Below are 22,545 nucleotides of genomic sequence, written 5' to 3' on the forward strand. Positions count from 1 at the left end.
CTACTACTTCAGCCAAAAGGCACAGAAACCTAAATACTATTCTTTAATCTGCGAAAACCTGAAAATGCTGTACTGTTAATTAAATGACATAATACTTATATCTAAGTGAACTACAATGACTGAGCTAACCAGTCAAAACTAACCTAACCAGAATTAAAGCACACATGCCCAAACTCTCTAACAAAAATACCAATGCAGCCTATTAATTATGACCCACTTGGCATTGTTCAGATGACCTGGCAACTGGGTACGTACTTTTCATGTTTGAGTGTCTCAAAGTAGAAAGTTAACAGTTCATTACAAAACCACTAGGTTGGGGTTTTTTTCCTAATGTTTAAAACAAAAATTGAAATTAAAAAAAAATTTTTTAAAAGATAAAATCAATCTAAGTTATAACACAGACATCTCCTTTATTGCTGGTATATTAGTCAAGCAGATGTTCTCAAAGATATCATCATCATTTTTAATGATGAGCAATATTTGGAACACGGGTTCAAGGTTTGACACATTCAGAATTTTCTCAACAGGCTGTATATTTGAACAACAAACAAATGTTTTCAGGCCCTATTTTTGCATTACATCTTGCTTAAAAGTACATGACATTTATGGATTATAAAATACAACTTACACAGCTCTACTCTAAGTGCACTGATTGAAGGCTTACATACCATATTTGCTGAAACTTACAACTTGTGAGTTGAAAGATGTCATTGATTTTTCTTCTGTCAAAATTAAGCATTCTCCAAAATCAAGACCAGGGTACAGGGATTTTGATATTAAACCCTAAATAATCTATTAATATGACCAATTCATTTTTAAAAGTTATGTAATGACTAATCCTCTGTAGCCTCATAAACTGTGTGAAATGTTGAAATGAAAAACTGAAAGCGTTTCTCTTCATCTTTACACATGAATATACACCTTTAAGGTCTCACCAAGTAACAACTAATTAAAAAAATTAAGTATTGTTCCTTCAAATGTTCTTAGCTATGACATGTTTTATTACAACCCTGCATTTCATACTTCCCATGACAGACATTCATGACTCAGAATCAACTCTGAGATGAGTTCACAGAATATTCTGTTGGCTAAGGACCTCTTTCCATCGGAAAAATCTGAAAACAGATGCCAATAAGTTTGTCTGTCTTACATTAGCACCCTTTAACTTGTACAAATTTTTTCTCATGCTGCCATTTTTTTGGTTTTGGTTGTTGTTTTTTTTTTTTTTTTTTTACACAACACAGAATTACCAGAAATGTCCTCTTTTGAGTGACACCTAGAGGTGTTGGGAAAGGGGGCTCAGGATAAAAAGAGGTGAGCAAAGGCCTTTAGGGTATCACTAATGCCTGGCACGCACACACACACACACACACACAAAAAGCAACAAATTAGACTTATAGTATTTCTTTATTCTTAACGTAAACAAAACTCCAATCTTTTACAGAATAATCCTCCATGCAAGAGAGGGAGTGAACACAGGCATTCTAGTGTGTGCATAGGTTTCAGTTCTTTGAACAAGTTAGTCAACAGATACTAGGAAATAAACCTACACTGGTCCCCACATATATCTAATCAGGTTCTGCAAGAGATGCTTATTTTACTCACATATGGATCCTTTCCTTTCTGTCACCACTACCCAGGGTCTAACTCAATCCCACAATATGCTGAGTACTTTCTGATAGAATCGAGATATTCTCCACTCCAGGTCATACCAATGTGAACAGGCACTGTGCAGTACTTTCAGTCTGAGCTCAAGAGAAGGAGAGATAGCAATAAATCAGGAATCAATACGACTGAGTAATAAGCTATGGAAGTATTCCTCCCTATCAGGTGACATACTGACATTACGCAAGGTAGATGCAAAACTGGGGCTAATGTTTAAAATGAAATATGGTTGTAGTTTTATTTCTATATAGGCGTCTGTTCAGTACCACAGACAGAACAAATTAAGGCTCTAGCTATTACCTGTGACAGCTATGTGTAAGAATTGTGGAACAGATAAGGTAATCTTCAAATGCATTTTTGCTACAGAAGATAGGAATCATTTTCCTATTTATTGTTGCTTCAAATCTCAAAGCCATACAGTTTCACTGGTTTATCTTATGGGAGAACAAGACAGTGTTTTGTGAATTCTCCCACAATGATATCAAATAAAGGGGTGGGAGAGGAGTAATTAAGTTTAATTACTTTTCCTGAAGTTTTTCTCCCACTGTATATTCACAGACCTTGCTCAAAGATCAGGTAATAACAGTAAGAGACTAACTCATCAGGTGGGCTGTACAGGTTCCTGATATAAACAGTGCATCAGATCTTACACTGAAATTGCATCTGTGCTGTTTGAGTATTCAAGAATAACAAGTGAAAGTCCCCTTAACTAAAGATTCTTTTAGAGACACCACAACCACCTTACCCACACAAAAATTAAATTTTGTTCAATCAGTGTGATACCATTGATTACAATCTTTCATCTTATATCCCAAACACATTTCTCACATGTCTGCTGCTTTTGCATTTCCCCTTTACTTTATTTTGCTGTATCACATTAGGAAGAAATACAGTTAAATCTACCTTTACAGCAGACTACCAGAAAAACAACAGTGAAGTCATAAATATTATGGCCAAATATTACTGAAATAAACAAACACAACTTACAGTTTTCTGATCTGTCAAGATCTTTCCAAGTACAAAGTCAATACATTCTTCAGTATGTATTTCACTTCACACAATGTAATGAACCAGGTAACAAACAGATTACAGTTAAGATCTTCCATTACAAAACAGGACAGCTCTACAATTCTGACCTGTGAAATCTGAGCAAACAATGGTGAAAACACAGAATGTTTTACCATATGCTGGAGAAATATAAAAAAATATTTCAGTATTAAATCATTTAGATCTAACTTGCATGCACTCAAAACAGAAAAATTCAAAATGCATTAGTCATCTCCATTACAAATGAGATACTGATGACAGTCACCTGGCTGGGTGCTTGGAAGTTTTATTCCTTGTAGAGTATCACTTACTGACTTCTTTTTCCATTTGCGTTACAAGTAAGATGTGCTTCTTTTCAGACACAATTTACTGCTCATCCTTTCTGTGTGCTATTTCTCCTTTGTGATTTTTTTTTAAATAGTTGCATTCACTGCACAGTTGTTTATATAAACATCATGTTTTCTTTCTAATCAAGCAAATAATATTCCTAAGCTTGGTCTTCAAGAGCATGCTATTAAATCATTTGGAATTGTTCAATTTAAAGTGAAAAAAACAACACCAACATATTAATCTTACCAGCAGCAAAACTGTTTTATTAAGACAACAGCAAACCTACTTTTTGACTAAAACTCCTTGTTCCTCCGGTATCAGTTAACCATGTTAGAGCTATGGCTTACTCTAGGACATGCATGGTATTATCTTAGAATCTGTAAAGGCAGAGTTAACTTGAGAATGTGCAGCCACTGATAAAAAGAAGCTCGAGCATAAGAGGTACTTTGTATGCACCTTGCTAAATAATTATACTAACACCTCTGCGCACTTTTTAAGATGACTCCAGTAATTTCACTTTATTAATATTTAAAGAAAGACCAGAGTAGGAAGAAAAGAAACAGAATTTTGTCAAATGATCACAAAAGATTTTTAAAATTTCATGAAATTATCACAGTACTCTCTACTCTTTCTTGCACTTTACATTTCAGTGAATGAAACTGGATAGCTCCATCCATCATCTTCTCCATCAGTATCTCATTTTGTCTCTCCTGCTCTGAACTCAAACTTCAACCATGTTCATCAAAACATGTCATTTCACTGCTTTTCAGATTGAGTTTATTTCCTACTCTGTAGCGATTAATGAAACTATAGATTTAGATACATAGCAAGCACGTCTTCTAGCCTGATTTTTGATCAAGCATTCTTTGGATAAAACTATTACCACTACAGCATGCCTCTTTTCATAAACTGGCTTTACTTTACTTTCAAAGACAGGCAAAAGAGATTCTATTAACTAAACAGCAACTGTACCACTTGGAAGTGATTATTCTCAGCTTCCTTTTCATTTCTTTATAGAATAAAAGGAAGTTTTTTATTCTTTCATGTTTCTATTTTTAATGGAAGCAATGGCACAGAAGATTAGGGAAAGGAAGGCAATTATTTTTATAACCTGAAATTAAAATTAGATACACTTATGTATTTAGGCATACATTTAGTAAAAAATGGACAGTTTCCTCTAAAAGCTTTCTCTGCATTTCTCATTGTGTGATATGTACCTGCCACCACAAAGGCTGGTGTTGAAGGCATCCTAAACCAAAATCCTAATCACTGAATATAGAATACTTCTGACAGAGAAGCAAAGACCAAATTTTCTAAAAATCAACCATGCATTCAAAATTGAATGATGAAAGACCCCTCCAGCTGCATTACAGGAGCTTTCCTGTCTACATGGCAGACTCGGGAGTTAGTGCTGTCTCATCTTCTAGAAGGTTCCAAAGTTGCTACCTTGATGTGATCAGCTGGGCTATATCGTACCTGAGAACACAGCTCTGCCTATAGTTGGCAACCATGGGCAGCCTGCACCAGCATAGCTGCTCCCTGCAGAGACCACGCAGGCCAAGCACGGTGCAGGGACAGGAGCAAATGAGCTGTTATAAAGCAGAAGTGGGCACTAGTAGGCTCACCACCAGATCAGGCAGAGTATTTCCAGACCCTGCTGACCAAGAGTACTGTAGTCTCAGAAAATCACCTATCCTTCCCAGTTCATTTTGTTACCCTAAATCATCCTGTAAAGCTGAAACAAAGAAAACCATCAGAATAGACATTGTATCGCTGATACTGTATAACTGTACCAGTCATTAGGTTTATCACAAAGGAAACAGAGCATACAGAAATTCTACAGGACTGATTCCATGACCTTTGTGCTTTGGGGGGCTTTCACACCTGCACAAAGTGCATATAAATGATATGGCACCTTAATTTGGCAACATTATCACATGCACTTTTCACAGGAGCAAATGACTATACTAAGTGCAACAAGAAAGAAATCAGACTGTGTGTATCCCCTTCCAACCAGTTGAACTCTGCTCAGCTGTGACTATCAGCACCACATGACATGTAAGAAAATGTCTGAAAGAGACCTTGCACTACCACAGAAAATGCTGCCTACTTTCATAGCAGAGCAAGAAGACAAACTTGCTTGTATTACCCCTCTTCTACCCAACTAGATATGAATCAAGGACCTAAATCAATTATAAGGATTTACAAACCATTGCTTTTTCATTTAAGATCCTTTGTGGTTTTAAAATCCTTGTCTTTCTTTGCAATCTGAATAAATATTTGCCTTTGAGTTATTTTAGTGCTAATATTTCCTTTGTTCTCATTTGGTAATACCCTCGCCCAAGAAACGAAGATGATCAAAAACATCTAAAAATTTAATTATTGCCTTACAACAACCGCAGCCACACAGCCTGTTTGCATTTGTGTTGAGAACAAGCTGTTAGAACACCACCCTACCATTTGTAACCCCCACGTGTTCTCACCTGCCCTCTGCAACAAGAGTCTCTTTGTCTGAACGGTATGTTTATGTAGCGTTCCCTGTTTAATTTTGACTAGAACCAAAAATAGCAAGTGGCTTGTGCTTCACCAAATTTGCGCTGAACCTCAATTACTCATGTGGTTCAGGTACACCAGAGGGGTTCTTAAAGCTGTTTTGGTTCACGTCTGTGTTTACATCACATCTATGGAAGGGAAAGGGGAGACAGAGTGTGGAAATTCTCACCATAACATAAAAGCTTAAAACCACCCTCAAAATAACAAAACCAACTCACTGCATTTCCTTCTCCCATACAAGCCCATCCAGTAAGTTTTGCCCTCTCTTTTCCTCAGAAGAAGCCTCTTTATTAGTTACTGTAGCCAAATTCTATTCCCAATTATTACACTACTGAAAGCATCTGTTTCCTAAGGACAGCACAGGGAAAACTATCTCCAGAAGCCTTTCAAGCAGAGTAAGGCAGCTTCTTTTTCTAACAATCTAGTTAAAGTACCCTCTAAAAATGCAGGTAAATACATACAAGAGAGGAACAAATACTAGATTCCTTTGCCTCAACTTCAGCAAGATTAGAATAAAAGAGTTGATATATTTGATCTCTAAAACACGTTGACATCAGTTCAGTATTGGGGTCAACAGGACATGTCAGATAGCAGACTGATGCCATGTGTAACCTAACTTTTCAGCCAAGAACTTAAAGACTAAAAACTACATAATATGTTTGGAAAATGGGACAAATCACAGGATGCTAAGAAGCTAACAACTTTCAACCCAAGATCACAACTTCCAATCCACTTTGGTGAAGGCCACCATCCTCATCAGACAATGACCGAGTCATCTACATGATGTTAACCAAAAGACAAAACTGGGTCTATAAAAAGAGCCACTAACATCCTTTTCTGAATATGTACGTTTTATTTGTCAAACAAGAAAGCCATCAGCCAAAACAATCTTAACTTGTCCAAACAAAAATCTTCCTGACTTAAAAATACACTCTTCCTGATCCTCCTCTCAATCAACAAAGTCTCATCTGTCTGGAGACACGAAGAAGTTAGAAGGCTAGCTAAGTTATAAACTTCCTAACTTCCTGTAAATAAAACTGCAAGGTTGTGGTAGAAGATGAGGTAATTCAAAGAAACAGTGTAAGCTACCTCACACTCACCACAGGACAGAAGTATACAAACAGCTGTTACTGTGTTGCAGTTGACATAACCAAAGCCCATCCTGATGCTTACCCCTTGCAACTTCTGATCAAGACTGTACCTTCAGAACAGGGAGGGAATGGGCTAGGAATTTCAGCAGTAGAAAGGTCTCTACAGAGAATGCTAAGTACTTTGATGCACCAGTTCAGGGAGTAGATTCAAGAATCTACTGATTCAAGTGATCTCAGTTTTCAACACAAGACTTAAGGAAGAGAAATGGAACACTACGTAAACCCCCAGACCAACACAAACAGTAGCAAAGGAGAACCTGATCTATCACTTGAACCATAGGCAGAAGGCCTCCCCACATGACTTAGAGAATTTAAGACTTCTGCACTAAGAAAACACTTAATCAAGCAGCAAAATCTAGAAACGTGCACTTTGAATCAAGACATCAAATGGCACACGAGAATTTAGCGTGACTCTACAGGAACAGAAATGGTTTGTGATCACACCAAAGGACTACTCAAAGCTCTGACTTTCCCTCCATGCACACCTTTTTCTATGCTGGCTTCAAAACCACCTCGGCTCTTCTCCTCTTGCCATCTTCATCTGTGCTGCCCACTAGTTATAAAATATCCATCTTTTATCATCCTCTTTGACTTTTGCAATGCCACTTAAAAACAGTAGCCAACTAACTTTGGCTGAATCAAACAGCTTTTAAGAGATTATTGAAGGGAAGTATAAACCCTGGGGTTTTTAATTCATTTTTCTTATTGTCATCATGTAAAGGGCATACAGCAGAAGGCATGTGGTATTAAAACAGACAATGAACAAATTCCATCTCAAGATGCATTCTTCCAAGGACATGATTTACAGGTAAGCACAGGAAAGCTCACACTTGTCTCCATTACTAAGAAATGGTTGTGTTAGCCCATTGAAGACAATGTTCAGCATCTTGAATAAATCCAAACGTAACCTCCTCACTGCCGCTTTATTCCTCCTCTAGTCTTATTACTGTAACTTATGTCCCTGATTTCTACACCTGGCTAACACATTTGTCTGAAAAAACTGCCAGCCCACAAAGTTATTATTTTTTCTGGATGCATAATTCTGGAATGCAGCAAGACAAAAGGAAGTTTGGACTTCACAGAAATTATGCCTTCCAGCTTTAGTCTACATCCCAATAAACAACAAGGGGGAGGGGGTACCAAAACAAACAAGCAAAATCCAAAACCCAGACCCTCAAAGACACAGAAAGCCTTTTAAGAAGAGTAGATGTACCTGAACTGTAATTTTAATAAGTCTGTCTTAATAAGCCTTAAAAAGTAAAATCATTGGGGGTAAAAAATAAGTATTTCCACACAGGCAAAACTTCTGTGCAGCCTGTATCTAGTACAGTTTACAGAATTTATGGAACATCATTTCTTACTTCATTAAGCATAAAGACATAACTATATACTAGACACTGCACCTAGAAGGTAGACGCAATTCACACACAATAAACAAAGTTGTAAGCCATACCTTCTCTGCTCAGCAAGACTCACCCCAAAGGAGTAAAACATGACAGCACCAACCAGTCTTAAACAGCTATTACATGCAGTTGATGCACAGGACAGAGCGGCAACACCGTCACAGCGTCAGCTGTCATTTTAGCCACCTGCAAATAATCTGACTGGCACCCTATCTTGTTTCATCCACAGGCTTTTTAAAAACTAGAATTCATGACAAATTCTCCCCAATAGAGGAATTTTGGTGTCATCAGGGAAAATACAATCACATGTGTATCGCTGCTGGTTCCTAAATGTACCATCACTGCAGAAGTTAAAAGATTATTCAATAGCCCTAATAGGCTAAAAGTATGCCAGTTAAAATATATATTTATATATATATATATACACACACACACACAAAATGCTTCCAAATGCATCTAGTTTCTCTTTTTCATGATGACCTTTCATCCAGAAAGCTCAGAGACACTAACAGAAACAAAGCAGAAGCGTAAGATTGAAAACCACAGGAACTGCCCTAGTGTCAAGATGAGAGGCTTTTGGCTTGCCTTTTTTTTTTCAAATTGACTACACTTCAATCTGACAGTCATTTTAAAGACATCTTCAGAGAGACTTATTTAAATGACCACTCCTGTATTTGCATTTTAACACTAACAAATAGCATACTTAGGTTAATGCAGCTATATTTTAAAGGAAAGAAGCTAAAAACATTCACAGCTTCTTTTATTAACTTACCAAGAATTAACAGGATTTGGTATATTGAAGCACTGCAGAGCAAAAAGGCAGCAAGCCATCGGGCTCAGCAAACAAGTATACCTTCATTCAACTTTAAGCTAGGACACACATACAGATAAAACATCACCCTACTGGCAGATGAAAGAGGGTGCACCAGGCTTACAAAGACATCAACTTTAACTTGATATGGCATGAGGCACAAACCACTGAAACAACATTTAAGCTTTTTTTATGTATTTCAAGCATTCTGACATACAGTCAGAATGTAATTTGTATAAGAAACCCAACTAACAGTTTTAGCAGAGGAGAAACATTTCTACTGTACTCCTTTCCTAAAGCTTCAAACTCTATCAGTCTGGCAAAAATATAGTTGCCACCTTCTGAAATTGGTATTTAGAGACCCTGTTCTCATGATTCAGTGCACTTCATGACTGCGTTTTCTTTTAAAATCCCTCTTCTCCAACGACCTCGCAAGAATGACCCAAACAAATGACAGTAAATATTCTATAACTGCACCTGCTTCAAAACCTGCTTCACAAATGACATCCTTGTGCCACCACTTCACTTCCATCCTAAGGGTAACAGTTACTGTTCACTGAAAGGTTGCACGAGCATACAGCAGACTTCAAGAAAGTGACTCTGAAACCGGCTTTAATTTATTATGAACCAGAAGTAAATGCAGGTTTCATACAACACAGAGAAGTCTAAAACAAACCTGTGTGCATAATGCAACCATTTATGTCACATTTCCCTTACCATAAAAAGTTCTTACTTCCTTTGCCACACTTTTATACATACAACACATGGGATAGTTAAAAGAAGAGAGAACCCGTAAGTGCAATTCTTCCAAGGGTTCTTTAAGGATGCATCTGTAGTGAAAACACTCCTTTAAATACTTATGAATTTAAACACAAAAAACCATTCATCAAGATCCTTACTTATCACTACAAGAGTTCAGTGTATTTTGTGCCTCTGAGGCAAACTGCTCCCAGTGTATCCACAACTGGACAGTCTTTACATTAAGAACCCCCCCCCCCCCCCCCCCAGTCCTTAGACATTAAGCAAGCTTCAGACACCCTGTCAAGCACAGGAGACTACCACAATATACTGAATAGCTATAGTCATTGCTAAAGATCTGGAAGGAACATATGTATAAATCAAACGTAACAGCAGTGACATTTACAAGAATGTAGACATTTCACTGCTTCCACCAACACTTTCACCAGCTGTAAAATTATACTGCAACCCCACTTCTGAGCTCAGGTGCAGACAAAAAGGCAGGGATTCAATCCTCCTTTCACTTCCTCTCTATCTTCCATTCCCCACTATGTCCTTTAAAAAGTAGAGGCTCTGGAAACAGTGTCATATCTTTTATTTATATTATAATATATTATTATTCAAATCTATCTTGAATAGATTAAAAAAGTATCACATACGTGGTGGAGTCCGATTTCCACAACACTGCTGCAACCCCTCCCAAAACAGAACTGCATATTTTGCACAGAAGTTCTTGAAATATTCTTTAAAAAAATATTAGAAACCTTTTCATTCACTACCAAGAGTACAAGTAAAGTGGATGTTAATCCCTGTTATTAAAACTGAACCACTGCAAATCAGGAATCCATTAGGTTTCAAAGAATGCTTCTTAGCACCAAACTAACATTATCATCGCCTTATGGTAACATCAGACAATAGCTCAGAATTGCAAATATTGTTTTGTTCCATTTCATCACTTGTGGAAGCTCTAAGCCAATATGCATCATGGCTCCCACAGCTTTAAGAATTGGGGTAGGGAGGTCAAGCTCAAACCAAGTAACAGTCACTCCCCTTCTGCCAGAGAAAAAACCTCCATATTGTAAGGCCCTGTGAACAAGTGATTACAACAAAATGAATGTTTTATGAAGGAAATGCACTTGGTTTTAAAGGTCACAAAGTGACAGAGAAGAGCACGCAGTGGAACAAATCCAGCAAATTACCGACTGACCTGCAGGGTCAATGAATCCAAACAATAAATATTTCTGCTCTTTAAATAATTAAAAATGTCAAAACACAATGGCTGCAGACAAACTGTGTTAAGAATGCAGACAGGCCAGACAGCCAACTTCATATTTAAATATTTCACTTACCTGTCCTGTGACTGCTCCTCATACATTCTTTCCTTTCCTTCTTTGAAGAGTCTTATAGCCCGTTTCGATTTCTTTATGAGACTGTCAATGTAGATTTTAAAATATTCATTCTCACTGAGTTGTGCAAGTTTCTGGTTGTCATCGTATTTGCTCAGTATAAGCCGCAAATGTTGGTAAGTGTCAGGTAAAATGTCAAGTATGTAAGGTGGGCTGTTTTTGAGTTGAAGCTTTGGGTTTTGACACAATCTTACCTATAAACAAAAACAAGAGAATGTAAAAGACAATAAACATCCTGGGGGAAAAACTGATCTGACATCTGAAAATGAATAGGTGTAAGCATAATTCTCTAACCCGGGGCACAAATAATTAAATTCTACTTCCTTTATATTCCATGAAGTCCCAGCATAGTCTATGTCAAAGGATGTCAAATTTAACTTAATCCCATCACATCTATAAAAAGCAAAACAAGCTCACATAGTTTAGGGTTTTGCTTTTGAAGTAAGAATGTCTTTGCCCTCCTACAATATGCTAAGGAGTATTTTATCCGAACACAGTATGCATCTAATGCCAAGAGCAGTAGTTTTGTACATTTTCATCTGCTGCAAGTGAACTTCCCTGTGAACTTTTAAATGCCTACTAAGAACTGACTCATGAATTACATTGTCAACTGCTATCTCTTTCTTTTCGCTATCCAACAATAAAACCTCTTAGAACCTATAAGAATTTAAAGTTTGAGGGGTCTACACATACAAAAATGGTCTGAACGTCACCAGTTGTTCAAAAGCCGTTAGCTATGAGAGAAATTAAGTCACTCACAAATAGATGCCGTAAAACAGAAAACAAAACATTATAAACTCAGTATCTCCCACTTCATGGCTGTAATAGAAGGTTAACATCTTAATGGACTTGGAATTACCACATTCCTAAGTGGCACAAAAATTCCTTGAGTAATATATATTAAAAGAACAAGCTTTAGATGTATTGAACACCTTTATTTGAATCTTGTTTCCACTGGAAACATTTCAGGAAGAAGGTAGTACTGGTTTTGTTTCTTCAATACACACAAGCCTAGCGTAATTATCTCCTGGCTACCTGAATTCTCTGGTAGTTTGTTTCGTCTCAATCTGTACTAGAAAGTGAAAGGGATCAACCCTAATGGGTAGGCTTTGAGTGCTACTGCAACGACTTATCTATGCTCAGCCAAGACGCTGCACAGGGACACATTCTAAACATGTGTGTGCAGCTGTACATATGCAAATGCTTACCAAAAAATGAAGTCCATGTGGTATAAGAGTTTTATAGGTATCATTTGGAGATTGCCACGTTATATATTAGTGACTTTGACATTCTTTTGAGGTAACTAACGAGGTTGTAAAAACATCTTAATACAGCCAAAAGCAGACTCCTATTCCTACTAATGTATGAACATAAAAAAAGGGGAGCCTTGAGCATTTCCGGGGGCAGGAAACAAGCTAACATTCGCCTCTCTCAACTCAAAGCTATGTTGCTATTGCTGACCCCTCCTCTGATCTCAAGATCTACATGATTAAAAAATTCACTGCCTTAAGACTGTTGCCATGAACACAGTCTTACACGACACACAGAAGAGCAAGCACGAAGTTGTTCTTACAGGCAATTAGATTTAGGTAACCGGAGTCATAGTTAGAGATGGAGACAAAAGAGTGGACAAAAGTTGAGCACTAACAAGTTGTAAAGAAAAAATATAGCACAGTTAGAACAGTGCAAACTCGTAACTTCTATAGAAATGTGAGCACCATCCAAAAACAGTATTTAAAACATGGCTTTGCAATAACTCCCCTCATTTCGCCAATCCAATATTACTTTAGTAAACGTCTGTTATTCTTTTACCTACTAGACAAAGTAAAAGATCAGGAATCCTCCTGACGTGTTGTAAAACAGACAGTCCTTCCCACAGTGAAACCTACCATCTCTGTAGGAAACAAAATACAGCAGACGGATGCAGGCAAATATGAATACATGAACACAACACTGTTCAACACGCTGAAGTTCAGGACACTAGCAGTTAGGCACTTCTAGATATAAACAGCAAAGAAAAGTTTCAAGACAAGCTCTAAAATAATTTAGAGGCTCAAAAAGGAATTACTCCACAGTTGAGGATGAAGCTAGAAACAAATGAACAAAAGTAAAGCAAAAAGATACTTGGTCATCTCTTCATCAGATGATGAAGTCTGGAACCGCAGTCCATATCTACAAAAGCAAGACACTTCAAAACTGAAAACAACTTGTCTGTGTTTGATGTGATAAAGAGAAGGTTATCAGGATAAAGAAAAGGACAACACGGTCGAAGACGTGGGTTAAGAGACACTTGCAGCATTCTCAAAGCACACAGGTTGAATATGATGGCATTCTTTCAAGATCAGAAAAGCAAAGCTGCACTTACTGATACACAAAATAGCAACGCCTGAAAGAGTTTTGGGTGAATGGATTGATCCAGAAGGCGGAATTTATCTGAGTCACATCTCAATCTGAAAGATTCAGACACAACTTTTAAAAGAGCAGTTCAAGTAAAGGAGTCGCCCAAGCGAAGGCAGGATGATGGTATCGTATCACCTCAGAAGATCAAGAAAGGAACTAACAAGAGACACTTCTGAAGGAGATTAAACATTTTTTTTCAGTTATGTTGAAGTTAAGCTGACAGCTAGAATTCTTTAAGGAGATTTCAGAAACATGAGCAAAGAATTTTACATGTGTAGACAGATCGGAAGATCATCCATGCAGAGACATACGTGAATTACTTGCTGTCAAAGAGTTAGAAGAACTGGAATCTCAAAGCAGAAGTGAAAACCTTTATACATTTTTCAACTGAACTTCTCTGATTTTCCAAAAGCTTGAAACAAGATGGACATTCTCCCAAAGCCAACTACAGATGACACAAATCATTATCACTTACTAGGCACCACAACTTTCATGAGCAACAAGCACAAGGGGGAAAAAAACTCCACAAAACCAAAAAAGGCTGAAAAGAGGAAAATATTTATTCAGAGGAAAAAAAGTCAGCCGTGAGAACAGATCACAGGCAGAAAAAGCTGCAATCATTTTGAATTGCTTATTTATCCTAACTTAAATCTCATGATCAAAGAATTTGCTTTCTGAAGTCTATCTTTTCGATCAGATGTGCCAACAAGCAGAATGTAAGTGGGTTTGTATCAGAAATGCCATTAGAAATATAAAAACAACAGGAAGAAGTGAATTGCTTATGCAGGTTGGTGTATTTTCAACAGCCAGTTCATTCAAGTGTACAACAAGTACATCCAGTTATAAAGAAGAATTAGTTTCTCTTTCAGCTGTTCAAGCAACTCTTCTTCAGGCCAGTATCATTACACAGTCATACACACATCAAAACAGGATCCTGTGGTCATCATGGTTTATAAGGCATCACCTTCTGCTGAATTTATAGAGGAAAATAGAGGACATCCCTAGAACCTTTGTGGAAGTCACGCAAAAGTTGTTGTACAGTACAACTCAATTAGTCTTACGTATTCTCATTGAAAAATGCAAACATTTAGTTCAGTCAGCGATCCAGTGAAGTAATACAAAGCTCTCTTCACTTTATAGATGACACGAGCCCAAAGGACCTAAGCTTGCAAAGACATGACTGGTAAACCACCATATGGTTTCCAGAGTCAAGATGTCCCGACACATACCACAGCAGTTCACAATTAAAAGCAAGCAATTAGAAATGACATCTGCTGACGCAAAAGATTTACCAAAGCACCAGAAGTGGCGCACATACCTTTCTTCAAAAGGAAACAGAACTCAAAGCAAAACAACAACAACAACAACAACAAAAAATAAACCAAGCCAAAAATAAAAGACCTCCATATTGTTGGTTACAAAGCAACCCTCACCGACACTTGAGGAGCGGACATGAATCATATCACTCTGTGATTTGTGTATTGTTATGACTGGAAGTAAGCATGTATATATTTAGCAAGCATTCAGTCTAAAAAATGAAAAGCAGTGGGTCAGCAAGTTAGTAAAAAACATCTCTCTCACCGAGATAAACCAAGACAAGGCTAAGTTCCTTTTCACTACCTCAGGGTAAATCCAAGGAGTTACTCCAGAATCACACAATAGAACGCGATTCTGATTGTGAAGAGCATTACCCTAATCTACCAGACATAGGTTTGGGAACAGTTAACTCAGTAACACCCAGACAATCCTACTCTAGTGCCTACAGGGAAAAAAAACCTAACATCCCCTCTTCTCTCCTCGGCTCCCCTCCCACCCCACAAAATAAATATCACTACTCATAACATTTTTGAAGATATTTGACTTAAATTATAAGGTATTATTTTACAGCATCTTCAGAGATGAGAGTAATGGATGCCTATTGTATTTAGACAATTAATTCCTTTCAAAAAACCGACTCTTCTATTCACTTTTTAAAGCAAACAATAGTTGAAAGCCCTGGACTTGTCAGACAAAAGAACTTTTGTTCAAGGAAAGTATGGCAGCCCTGACACAATCTGTTTAAACACCTAAAGCTAGTCAAAGACAATACAAGGAAAGTAACACAGCTAAAACAGAATTAAGTATCTAATGAGCACCACATCCGTTAAACGCTGTTTTCAGCTGCGTGAATGGACAAGAACAATCAGAGCACGGGTGCCCACACTTCCAAAGCTGCGCTTCAAAACCGTCTCCTGAACGACTATCTTTGACCACACAGTACAAAAAAAAATAAAGTATTAAAAAAGCACCCTGACACACCGCAGTGTAAAGGTAGCTCTGTGATGAGATACCAGAACATTTCTCCAGAAAACCACAACGTGCAACGCTACCAGAAATCAGTTCTTAAGAACTTCATCAGGAAAATTGGATGAAATCTGAACATTATGCTGCTTTGTCACACATTTATTTCTTCCCTTTAGAAACTACCTTAATTGCAATGCATTTTGTTTTCCACAGAAAGATGTAAAGATGTTCTTTCTGACAGAGGCCTTCTCATCCAAATATAAGCAAAGGTGATCGATCACCAATCTTTCCAGCTGAGAATGCACCAAGTGCTTGTCCAACAACTACCACGCTGCAACTGTGCCATATGTTTCCATAATGGATGGAGGAATATGCAAGAACAATGCTGATGCTACATACACACAGGACAGCTGACTTTGTAGGGTCGTTTTTACTTTCTTCTGATTAGAGAAAGAAAAGCTTCCATTTCTCTGTCTGAATTTTGGTTTTTCTCCCACAGTGTCAGCAGGACCTAAAACTTCCCATCAACTTCGACTAAGTAATGTGCTGGAGATGGCCATGGTTATAACCAATGATTCTCTTTTCTAGATACTTTGTGAAGCAATGACATTTCCTTGACTTGGAAGGTTACACTTTAACATAACAATTACATGAAGCATTGCAAAGCATAACCAGCACACGCACAGTTTCAACTACTGTGCTCTGTACACTCACTTAGATGCTGCTGAAAACTTGGATGCTGACAAATGTTAATTTAAAGAAAACCACATTACTAAGTTACAGAGTTAAAACAGCTTTTACTCACTAAGTCAATAGTACGAGCTTTGGAGACATGCTCTAATTTGCTCCTAGGTAATTATTAAATACCAAATCAAATTGCTATCCCCACTTATGTAGTCAAACAACTGGGTGGGCCGTGGCAGAGCACCCAGACAGTTGCGACAATATTGTTAATCTCCACAGTAGAAAAAAGCACTGAAAAGTGATTAAAAGTTGCTGAAATATTCCTGTTTTAAAAACTCCTATTCAGAACATGTCACAATTTTATCGGCTTGAAACCCACAATAGAAAAGCGTGCACAATAGTACTGCCAACTCTGAATAGCCCAAGCAGTAAATTAACCCAACCTCTCCCATGTTTATATAATAGGCATTCTCTCCCAAAGTTGTTATCAAGATAACCATTATCTTCTAATAATAATACACAGCTAGTTTCTAGGTTTTCAAATCATTAGGTTTAAATTTTTTCAGGGAAAAAAAAAAAACATCCCCATGTAATTTATGCATATTTGAAAGGAAGACCTAGACTTATTTATCAATATTATTTTTTATTTTACAGGATAAAAACTTTCTAGAATACACATCATGTCTTAAAAATAGTAATTTGCTTGTTAGAAGTTCAGAGATATATGGTCAGGTTACTTATACAATGCTAGCACTGGAAAGCAGGGCTAACCTTCCAAGCCATAAAAGGAATATTGTCCTTTGCATTGCAAAGGAATTTAAAAAAAAAATGTATTTTTGGTTCTTAATGGTAAAGCTACTGCTTACCCATGAGAAAATCAGCTGGGAAATCCGGACATTGATGCTAACACTGAATCCCCTCTAATGATGCAGTTAGTATTGTAAATTCACATTAAAAAAGACATACCAGCACACTTCAATAACTACAGATCCAAGTGGGTGAAGTATAAAAAGAAAGATGCAGATATAAGATATGCAGAGAAATAACAATTCACATTCACTGATTTCTTGCAAGAAGATACTTTTTCTTTTAATTCCTTGCAACTATGTTGCTTACAGCAACTTTTACAAACATGGCTCCAACCAGGAGCATCATCCCAACATCTTGTCCTGATAAAACTCTCCCAAAATTCTTTATTTTTTTAAAAACTGGTAACATAAGTTTAGAGTGAAGAGACTTAAGCAGAACTGCAGCCTTCTGTCTATTCTAACAACTAAAGCATCAGCCCATGAAAAAAACAAACATTACCTTGGATTCTGAACAATTCAAGAGCATGACATAGAACTAGTTCTACACAAGGAAGTTTGCATGGTATCTAAGTAGCCAGAACTATTACATACACAATACAACCACTCTCATAGTATAGTTCTTACAGAATAGCAATATCTGTATTACTGCTTTTATTGAAAACTAGTAATTCATACAGAAGGTCATCTACCAAAGGAGGAAACTGCATAAAGAAGTTAAAGAAAGGTAACAAATGACAGTTTTAAAGAAAGAAATGTAAACCAGAAATTGAGTGCTAGTTTTTAATCATTTTTTTTCACCCTTTGGTCATGGTAACAGCTTTGCTTTGTATCCATTTTCCTTTTCCCTAACATCTTTAGAAGGGGAGAAAACTTTAGCTACCTCATTGCAGCAAAAAGATGGCTATGACAGCTATTACAGTTAAAGAATAAACAAGGGTAATGACTGCTATTACAAGAAGCAAAATCGGTTTCAAAGCCACAATCTTACCATGGCTGGCACCCCACTGACTTTGCAGAGCCTATCACATTCACTAGATATTTATTTGACCAGTGACCCACTGCAGAAATCACCCATAGGACACACTCCAAAAATGGGATCTGAAACAACAGTTGATCGAGCAGGCTTCTATTTCTGATGTTAATCCCTGGTTTTGATCTAGGCAGAGGAGAAAATGACCTTCCTGTGCCTACTGCTACATCAGGTTAAGAGACTTAAATCTGTTTGCTAACTTACTAAATTTGTTCAAACACATCCTTTCACTATAAGTACCAAAAGCTACAAACTCAAGCAGCAAGCTACAGCATTCTCACACTATGACATCATACTGTCTGGTATACTTTAATATCATTTGAAAATAAAATTGGATTAAATGAGAGCAGCTTAAAGAGGATAAAGATCCAAACTGAGGACACTTATCCAGTAAAATAAAAAAAAGAAAGCACAGCAGCACAATGTCCAGCCTTTCCAGTGACTTCTGCAGAGCAGGCCCCACCGGCTGTGCTGATGCTCTCTTGTAGTGGTGATAAATAGTTATCCTCCATCAGCTGAGTAAAAGCAATCCACAAATCCAAGCAGCAGGGTTAAGATTTACTGGGAACTGCAAATATACAAACGTATCAGGGGACAACCTTATCATACAGATTTGTAAATGGCCTGACTCAGGGGGAAATTAAGCCATACATTCCCCACATGGTTTCCATGCTGGAAAACTTCCCTCTACTGAAAAAGAGCGCCTGCTTCCAAGTATTTAAACTTCCAGTTCTTACTGCAAGACCTCATTGTTTACACATCCTCATTGCTAATAGGGAAATGTCAACAAAGTCTTTCTGATGAAAACTATTTCTATTAAGGCTAATTTTTATGCTTATCATCATTATCCATCCAAAACTGTGGTGGAAAGAAACATGCTATTCTTGGAGCATCATGAAGGAGGGGATAGGAGGACTCAATCGAATACTCAGAAATTATTGCCTGTCAAGGTATATTACATGAAATCACTAGATCTGCATAACCACTGAGGAACTTTGAGAAACGTTTGATTTTTACAAGAGCCACAGAGAAAGCAAAAGGGTACAATAGTTCATGAAGAATCACTGCGTTTAAAAAGTTGTAACTCTTGCCATACAGACACAAAGCTAACAGGTAGCAATGCTCACTCCCCAGCAGTTCAAAGAGGAAGTTCTAAGTATCAACTCATATGCAAAACAGAGCCCCTGTATCTCCTGAACAGTTATCCGTGTTACAATCAAACTGTTTCTACCATAGGGAAGGCACTCTCCAAGCTATCCTATCATCCTACAAGCTGTTATTTTGTATGGTACCAAACAGAACGTGTCCGGCTGCTGCAGAGAACGGCAAGATCAAAAAAAAAAAAAAAAAACGCAGTCTATCCCCCTTACTTCCTGAAAAATTAGTTTCAGTACAGTGTGTTTCCAGTTTCAAAATGAAGAGCACAAGTACTTAAAAATCATTAAAATGTAGAACACACACTTAAAAGTTAGGCGTGCCATACTAATCTGTTTACTAAACTGACAAGAGTGACATCCCCCAGTCCCCACGCACATTCCTAAAAGCACAAGCGTATCTATGTTGCCATCATGAGCACGTCTCACAGGACGATTAGCTTAACTCAAGTTTCATACTTCAGAGGTCTTGTTCACAGACTAACAGTGTGATCCAGCACGAAACACACAGAATATGTGATAACAAGTCTAAGTTAAGCAGCTTTTCGATAGGACAGCTCTTCCAAGTTTGAGTCATTTTAAAGGATCCGAAAATAACAATAGCCTAAGGCAAACACACACATTTGTTTTCCCTCCACAAACGTAGATTAAAAAAAACATAGCCAGAGGCCATAGGAAGAAAAAAAGACAGACAAATGGTGCTTAAATAGCCTAAAACCTAAGTCCCCTTACTTTCCGAGGCACCCACAGCACAGCAGAGCTGCAGGAAGCCACCGTTTCTCCATGTGTACCCACTCAAAATCGCCCCATTCTTCAACGTGCGCACACACGAACGCACACAGACACTCACCACTTTGTCCATAAGCTTCCAGGTCTTCTCCACAGTCCTCCGGTCGGCAGCTGCCTGCTTGGGGGGCCCCACAGCATCCTGAATGGCATCAATGAAGCCCAGGATCCGTCCCTTGCGCGGGTTCCGGCCGTTCAGGGAATTGGCCATCTGGGAGCCGAGCTGGCCGCAACGACAGAGAAACACAGACTCACAAGGTGCTCCGCAAACATCTCGTCATGCAACTGGCCGCAGCCAGTGAGGTAACACTTCCTTCTTCACAGGCAGGAAAGGGCAAGACCAGGGCACGTTTAGGAACAAGTTTAACTTTTCACGACGAAACCGCGTAAACCCACCTGGCCCGCGTTTACACCGGCAGGGGCGATCCCGGATTTATTGTCAACACCGGGAGGCGGGAAGAAGGAACCCACCCGCCGCCGGCGGGGCCCGACCGCGACTGCCCAAGGGCCCGGCCCACCCCGCGCCCAGCCCCGCGCCGCTCCCCTGCCCTCGGCCGGCCGCGGACCCCACCGTACCGGCGGGCAGCGGGCACATGCCCGTCACCAGACAACAAAAGCGGAAGACGCGGCCGGGGGTGGGGAAGAGAGGTGGAGGAGGGGGGGAGCAGGGAAGCACAGGCAGGCAGCAATCCGCAAGGCACACGAGCGCCCGGGCAGCGGGGGCAGGGGCGGGCAGGGACCTCGCTCCCGGCGCACGCGTTACGTACTGATTTAGCACCGCGCAGCTCTGTGCCGAGAGCCCGAGGAGCTGCCGAGAAGAGGCAGGAGCAGGCGGGGAGGGAGGAGGGGAAGGCAGGCTTCTCCCGGGGCGGCGGCGGCAGCGGGCAGGCGAAGCGTCTCGTCGGACGAGGCTCTCTCCTCTCCCAGCGCCGACGGCCGGCTTCAGTGCGCCGGGAGGCGAGCAGAGCGCATCCCGCGCCGCCGCCCGTTCCCCGTCCCAGCCGCCGCGCTGAGGCGCGGACGTCGGCGGTCGCTACGCTCGAGCGCGGCGCCGGCTCCGCGCACACGCCGGCCGCCCCGCAGGACTCTGCCCTGTGGTGCTGCTGCTGCCGCCGCTGCTGCTGCCGCTCCCGCTGCGGGCGGCGGGCGGCCGCCGGCCCACAGGGACGCATGGGGAGCTACTGCCCCACCGCCCGCATCGCCCTGCCCGTAACACAGCCCAGCCCGCCCGGTGGGTGGGTGGGTATGTACGCGCGTGTGTGTGTGGAAAGAGAGAGAGACAGAGAGAGCAGAGGTAGCCCTACGGACACATGCAAGAGAGAGAGAGATATAGATATATGCACACGCACAGGTCTGTATGTGTCACCGCTCGCAGCCCCCGGCAGGCTATGGTCTCCCCTCACTCCTAGAAAGTGAGGCTGGCTCCACGGCGGCGGCGGTAGCTGTCCCGCTCCCGCCCCCTCCCCGCGGCGCTCTGGCGGCCGCTCCTCTCCTCGGAACATGCCCACCCCCCGGGACAACACTCAGCGCCGCGCATGCGCCCCGCCAGGGGAGCAGAGGGAGGCGAGGCGGCGACGCCGGGGAACCGAGCCCCCCTTCTCATAGGCGGGAGCCGCAGCCCCGGCCCAGCCAATCAGAAGGGGAAGTGCGTTTGTTTGACGCGCCTGCCAACAAGTGACCGTGGAGCTGGGAAAGGGGCGGGGTAGCGGCTGGGAGAAAGCATCGGCGGTGGGGAGGGGGCGGGAAGGAGGGGGAGGCTGGAAGGGCTGAGACTGATAGGAGAGCTGACCAGTGGTTGGACTCGGAGGGAGTGAGGTGGAGCTTCCGGTCCCGCCTTGCCAAACTTGCCCGCCTGCCTAGGGCTTGAGGGCATACTTTGGGGCTTATTGGGGGTAAGGGGAGCGGGTGGTGGTTGGGTTTGGGTGAGACCCTGAGGTTGTCCTTGGCTGTGGGATGCCTAGGGGTCAGGGCAGCGTGCTGCTCGTTCCTTCGGTGAAGTTGTGGTGCCCCTCCTTGCTGGAGCGCTTGACACACGCATTACAGATACACAGTTGTCCTCTGTCCCCTCCCCGAGTGCTCTGCCTTTGCGCTTCCCCTGCGTGCCTTTGAGATTTGGGGGTGGGGGGTGCCGTCAAAGAACGGGAACTTCTTTTCCTTCCCTGTGTTTGGTCTCTTAGTTTGGTTTTTTGTTGTTGGGTTGGGGTTTTTTTTGGGGGGGGAGGGTGTTAGGTGCATAAATTTCCCATGTTGGAAATGGGATGGAGAACCACGTGAAGTGGTGGGGGCCAGAAGGGT

General features: G+C 40.4%; 1 protein-coding gene across 1 annotated transcript in view; it reads right to left on the reverse strand.

Moving 5' to 3' along the window:
* CBLB (Cbl proto-oncogene B) overlaps positions 1–21,752 on the reverse strand; it is a gene marked incomplete at both ends in the record, with an annotated part of 129,078 nt that extends 107,326 nt beyond the window's left edge. The window contains 3 exons of the mRNA XM_084264335.1: positions 11,048–11,298; positions 20,315–20,473; positions 21,600–21,752. Coding sequence (XP_084120461.1) covers positions 11,048–11,298; positions 20,315–20,473; positions 21,600–21,752 — 563 coding nt within the window. The remainder of the gene's footprint in view (positions 1–11,047; positions 11,299–20,314; positions 20,474–21,599) is intronic.
* Between the last annotated feature and the right edge of the window lie 793 nt (positions 21,753–22,545).

Source organism: Gallinula chloropus (genome assembly GCF_964237585.1).
Source record: "Gallinula chloropus genome assembly, chromosome: 1".
Taxonomy (NCBI): domain Eukaryota; kingdom Metazoa; phylum Chordata; class Aves; order Gruiformes; family Rallidae; genus Gallinula; species Gallinula chloropus.